Here is a 6,892-nt window from a genome sequence, read left to right on the forward strand (position 1 = left end):
CTAGTCATTATAGCCAAGAACCCTCTAAAATAATAAGCCTTCGTTATGATACCAATGAAAAATGAAAATTATTTAACTATTCAGCTTATTTTTGCCACTATTTATGGGTCTCACTACACTTTTTTATACTATTCATGGGCCCATTATACTATTTCAGCTAACTTTTATCTTTATTTACAGTACTTTCAGTGATAAATTTTCAATTTCAATAAAAAAAAAAGTGGTATCCAAACAGATCCTAAGAGTAATGCTAGTAATATTACAAATTGTATTATATAATATTTACAAACTAAAGTATTACTTATCACAAAAAAAAAAAAAAATGCAGTTGACAGCGAAACTATTGTGCATAAGTAAAGGACAAACTTTTTTTTGTCATTTCCTTAATTTTTGGAGTTTTGCATTGAAAACAATACCAAATTGTGTGGACATGGAGCTCTTGTAAGATACACAAGCGTTTTCAATATATTTAGTGACGAAATATTTTATATCTTTGATAATTCGATAGTTAGAGAATATGAGATTTGAATTATGAACGTCTCCATTAGAGACGTGAGCTATAAGTTTTATCCTTAGTAGTTGGAAAGGCGGCGCATGCAAGATCTTTCAAATCAAGTCTTTGGGCACAAATCTTTCAAAGTTTATCGGCAAATAATTTGCTTTATCTGCTGATAAGCTTTGTAAGATCTTGTGCAAAATAAACAAGAGAATGAGTGAGCCAAATGCATTAAACGTGCTTAAAATGCAGGTTCTTTCAGTGATAAATTTTCATTTTCAACAAAAAAGTGGTATCCAAACAGGTCCTAAGAGTGATGCTAGTAATATTACAGATTTTATTATATAATATTTACAAACTAAAGTATTACTTATCACAAAAAAAAAAAAAAAAATGCAGTTGACAGCGAAACTATTGTGCATAAGTAAAGGACAAACTTTTTTTTGTCATTTCCTTAATTTTTGGAGTTTTGCATTGAAAACAATACCAAATTGTGTGGACATGGAGCTCTTGTAAGATACACAAGCGTTTTCAATATATTTAGTGACGAAATATTTTATATCTTTGATAATTTGATAGTTAGAGAATATGAGATTTGAATTATGAACGTCTCCATTAGAGACGTGAGCTATAAGTTTTATCCTTAGTAGTTGGAAAGGCGGCGCATGCAGGATCTTTCAAATCAATCTTTGGGCCCAGATCTTTCAAAGTTTATTGGCAGATAATTTGCTTTATCTGCCGATAATCTTTGTAAGATCTTGTGCAAAATAAAAAGAGAATGATTGAGCCAAATGCATTAAACGTGCTTAAAATGCAGGTCCTTTTTGAATCCGGGTCCCAATCTCATAAGCATTGTAAATGTTAAAATTGACTGAAATTCTATTTGCATTCGTTTGATAATTTTGAATGAATGAAAAAAATTACATCAATCTATGAATTCTAGTTCACAATTGAATTAATCTAGATCAGACTCACAAAAGAATTTGTAGTACCGAAAAAAATATTACCAGGATGGCCGTGCTAAAATTGGTCCATCCATATACAAATTCCACATCAGTGACTCCGGGAACTAAAACTGTCCGGGTCACTGAACCACCCGAGAGCGATCCTCTAGAAATTCCACAGGAATGAGTTAAATGATTCCTGAGAAACAATCCCATCAAGATTTTCTTCTCCATAATCCACATTAGGCAAGGGCTGAGAAAATAACCCGTTTGTAAGATCATCAAAACCCGGAAATATCCCATAATCCGACCCGTAATTACTCGATCCCATCGTCTTTAAAAAATCCAAATCTAAATCCAAATCCAAATCCAAGAACGACCCATCTAAATTGTTGGTCGAAATCGAATCACTGTCCATCTGAACAGTCTCCACCGTCGCTTCTGACACCGTGGGAGACGTTAAAAGTGAAGAAGACGAATTGTTATTATTATTATTGTTGTTCATTATCTCCAAGCGATGACCCGAATTGCTCTCACTTTTGGGAGGCTCCGACTCCGAATTGGCAAACTTGGCCGCCGCGGCTTGAATCTCCGCCGCCTTGAGCGACCTTCCGCCGGGGATTTCAGGTGGGTTGTTAGGAAAATTGAACTTGGCAGCACGGCCACGCAGGCAGAAGAGGGCCGCGTCGAAAGCACGCGCCGCCTTCTCTGCAGAATCGTAGGAACCCAACCAAATCCTCTCCCGACAGTTGGGCAGCCGAATTTCCGACACATACTTCCCCCACTTTCGCTTCCGCACACCTTTGAACTTAGAGTTCGACTCACTTCGCTGTTCCTCGATTGTTGCTGTCGTCTTTGTCGGCTTCTCAATGTTCTGCTTCACCATGTGTTTCTGAATTGAGTTCGAGTTCGAGTTCGAGTTTGAGGTTTTCGACAAGTAGTAGTAGACAAAGTTGGGATTTTGCTGAAGAGTGAAGAGGAATGAGTTCGATTTTTTGCTGAGGAAGTTTTTGTTTGGAGCAGTATATATATAGGTAGTGGGTATGTGCGTGTGTTTTTGAAGATGTTACATTTTCCGAGGAGTCAACACTCCTATATGCGCGTCAGCTTTGATTAAGGAAAGAAAGCCGCAAAAATTGTAAGAAGAGTGTACACGTGGCGGGTTCTAGAGTGAGAGGAGTATTTGGCTAACGCGGGTTCGAGTGTGACTAATTTAATACTTGCTTTGAAGTTTGAACCCATGTGTGTCTTATATTCCTCGTGCACAATTTTGAAAAGTCTCAATTAAATATTGCCCTTCAAATTTTTTAAAGGCCAACTTTCTCTATTCAGTGTAATAATAATAAAAGCACGACCCGCCACATCTCACTTCAAGTACTATAACCCAATATTTTATTTTTGAGATAACAAATTCAAAAGAGATATATAGTAAGATCCAAAATTAAATTAATATATAAAAGTTCAAAGTAATAACTCTTTGGTATAAACATGGTACAAATAAAAGAAAAGATGTAAAGTATTTTTTTTCTCAGATAATGTCATGTGTCTCACATTTAACATTTCTACACAAAAATTTCAAAGTTTTAAATTTTTAATCTTTTGGGTCTGTTTAGTTGTGTTGTTCAAATAATAGTTTTATTTGTTTAAATAACACAACACGTATTTTTACAACACTTAAACAACGTTACTACAACAATATTACTAAATTGGCCCTTAAACTTTGAATCCTAAATAGAAAATAGCAAAATTGCTAAATAAAAAATCATTTGAATTTTTTTTTCAAATTCAAAAGTTAGTAATTTGAATATTAAAAAAAGAAACTCAAACAAGTTGACAAACAACCTAATACAAATAGCACTTATATTGTGTTTGGTTGGGATGAAAAACGAAAAGATGAATAAGAGGGATGAATTTCTATCTTTGTTGGGAGTAAAAATAGATTGAAAAGATAATGGGGTATGCGGAAATTTTCACTCAAGTCCATCATTTTTTTTCTTTTCCAAAATGGAGAGAAAACTAAGGGAATTGACTTGAGCAATTAAATTACTCCCATTGTTTCAAACTATAATAATGGCACAATAGCAACTTAGTTTCTATCATTCCAATCTTTCATCGTTTGTTTCAAACACACATGGTGGAGAGTTAAAATCTTTTCCATCTTCCTTGTTTATTTATTTATAAAAAGTTTCCATTCTCCTAGCTAACACATGAGCCCAATTAAGTATACGTTTGGTTCCAAATTAAAAGACCAGCTTATTTTACTATTTAGCTTATTTTAGCTACTATACATGGGTCCCATTATATTTTTTGATACTATTCATGAGTCTCATTGTATTATTTTAGCTAACTTTTACCTTTACCTATAGTACTTTCAGCAAAATAAACGGCTCCCAAATAAACCCTAAATGAGAACTGTTTTTTTTTTTTAGGAAACGCCAGCACAAGAAATTGCTAAATGACAATTTTAAATTTTTTTTTTTGGACCAATTTTTTATGCGGGGGGAAAATTGTAGCATGGCCCCTTGTCTTGTGTGAACACTTTTATTTCCCTCTTTTTTACTTTTTAAAAAATATTTTGATTCACTTTTTTGTTAATTTGGGTTTATTTGAATACCACTTATTGCTGAAAATTAAAAACATTATAACAAATTTTTTTTTAATGTATGAATAATACTATGAGACCTATTTTTAAAGTTGTTTTTACTGAAATAAAAAATATTTATAAATCTCATAAATAATCCACAGGACTCGTTAAAAAAAAATAAGCTAAAAAATAGTACAAAACGTGCTTTTCAAACTCACAGTCGGCCTATATTCTTCCAGATTAATTAGTCAAAACTTTCTATTACACTTTAGGAATGTGACATAGGCAATTGTGCCAATCAAATCATAGGCACACGATCTCTTTTTCATAATATGTTGACTACTGTTAAACATATTTATTTTCACAATTTCATATAATGTTTTTAATAGTAAATTATGATTGGTGTAATGTAAATTTTTTATTGACTCACTACTCATAGTATTATTTTTCTTATGTAAACACTCACAACAAATCACGTCAATAATTGCCAAAGGCCTGAATTGGTACTTCCTCATGTACAAAGTGCTTAAAGATTTAAGGAAAAAAATGGTTCGAGCTGTGGAGTTACCAACATGTTGTATTTATTTGTCAAAAAAAAATCACGTTAATAATTTTATTGTGCAAATAATCACAACAAATCACGTTAACAATTTAAAAAAAAATAATGAAAATTTTTGCTCCTTTGAGCCTATTGCGATAATAATCATGATGAGGAAATGTGAAAATAAGCATTCACAATTTATAATTAAACACCTCGATTTGTCAAAAGAGTTGTTAAAAAAGTTGTATCAATAGTGTTATTGTATGACAGAGAGGTTCAATTCCCATAGGCATGGTAGAAAAAGAGTCAAAAGAACAACTAATGATTCGGCATTTAGTTTGATCAAATAATACCATTACCTTTATCCATCATGATTGTTGTTCTTCATTTCTATGGTTTATAGTAACTTGTCTAGGGTTTGTAAATTGCACAAAATCGGTCTTTATAGCATCATTTATTGTTTAAAGAAAAATGCTAAAGTTACAAAATTTTTTTTTTTTTTACAAATTATTAACATAATAAGTGACTATTGATAAATAAAAATATAATGTTAGTGATGGGCCTAGATAAAAATTAGAAAAAATTTACCACATCAATAATTTGTAAAAATATTGTAAAATAAGTTATAACTGTAACAATATTGATTTCATTTAAAATATTCGTGAAGTTAATGAAAAGGGAAAAAAAGTGACATGTCCATATACACATTAAATGAAGAACTGCAAAAATATGTGAACATGGTCCAATATAAGCAAAAAATTAGGCCTTACTTTTTTTTGTATGAGATAGAAAGTTTACATATGTGGGAACAAAAATAAAATCCCAGCACAAAAAGAAATTCAAAGTAGTATTCATTTACTCTTGATTGAGTCCCCTTTTACACAATTCCATTCAGTAATAATTTCAAGTCAAAAGGTTCAAACCGTTCACTTTGCCAAAGGGACTTGAATTTATGACTAGTCTTGCCATGGGTACCGACAAACTATTAACATTTTTCACAGCTTACTCACTTAATATGAATAATTGATATATATATATATATATATATATATATATTAAAAGACAAAGTTGAGAAAATATCAAATAAGAATCCAAATTAAATTTCAATTAGAGTTCAATTGTGCGCCATGTGTCTTAATTAATTTTTAGTTTGTGTCAAGTGAATTATTGAGTGTAAAAAATCAAAGAGTCCAACTCTAATTAGATTTCAATTAAAGTCCAATTTTGCGCCACATATCTATCTAATACTTTAATTTTTGTGACAAGTGAATTATTTTGTGCAAAAATTGAATAGTCAAAATCCAATTAAATTCTAAGTTTTATATATATATATATATATATATATGAATAATAAGAAACTATTACATATTTTAAAATTTTATGGTTTAAAAAATGTGTAGGTTAATATTATGTATAATTTTAACATTAAAAAAAATGTAATTTAAACCATATAATTATAATTTTTTTTATTATACTTGTACATATGCATGAATTACATACTACTATAAATAATTTATGAAACTATAGGTGGTCATTGTCCTAATTCATGAAGGTTATATATCCTGTTGGACCCTCATGTGAGGAAAACGATGCGTACAAGGGAAACATGATGAGTTTACTCTCATTCATGAGCCATGTATGTACGCAGAGTACTATTACTAGTACATTTGTTATCCTCTAGAGCATAGAAGAGGCAACACGACTCTCCACATCACATCGCGAAGGAGTAGAGCGTAGAGTGTATAAAGTAGTAAATGGTCAACGCAGGTGATGGTATCACAATCACATTCAAATCAAAGATGGAAAAGTAAAAGGAACCTCAATCGTAGTTTCTTCTTCTAGAGCTAATCCCCCAGGTGTTGCACCTATGCGTCACGGCAAACGTAAGCATAAAAAACGCTGCGTCACCCTCTCATATATAAGGTCAGCACCAGAACGCGGAGATCTCTCTCTCTCTCTCTCTCTCTCTCTCTCTCTCTCTATATATATATATATATATTTATATATGAATGTTACTTATGTGTGTCTTGGACATACATTAATAAACTATTTCAGAAAATTTTTTAGTAAAAATGAAAAAGTTATCAATTTTTTTGATAGTTATTTTAAATGTGTCATAAAAATGTTTTTAAAAATAGATGATTAATGTGTACCCTAAAAGCATTCATAGCAAAGTTCTCAAAAAATATAGCTTTTAACAACTCAAAAAATCTAATTCATTTATTTTAGTGTGAGTTTGGCATAAATTATTTTTGCTAACTTATTTTACTATTCAACTTATTTTTGCTACTATTCATGACCCATTGCACTTTTTTGTACTATTCATG

General features: G+C 31.2%; 1 protein-coding gene across 1 annotated transcript; it reads right to left on the reverse strand.

Moving 5' to 3' along the window:
- Positions 1 to 1,355: 1,355 nt before the first annotated feature.
- On the reverse strand, positions 1,356 to 2,448 carry LOC142642812 (ethylene-responsive transcription factor ERF017-like). Its single transcript, XM_075817241.1, has one exon. The coding sequence runs from the start codon at positions 2,324 to 2,326 to the stop codon at positions 1,607 to 1,609; it is 720 nt and encodes a 239-aa protein (XP_075673356.1). The 5' UTR covers positions 2,327 to 2,448; the 3' UTR covers positions 1,356 to 1,606.
- Positions 2,449 to 6,892: the final 4,444 nt, after the last annotated feature.

The sequence above is a fragment of the Castanea sativa genome, chromosome 7, assembly GCF_040712315.1.
Source record: "Castanea sativa cultivar Marrone di Chiusa Pesio chromosome 7, ASM4071231v1".
Lineage (NCBI taxonomy): Eukaryota > Viridiplantae > Streptophyta > Magnoliopsida > Fagales > Fagaceae > Castanea > Castanea sativa.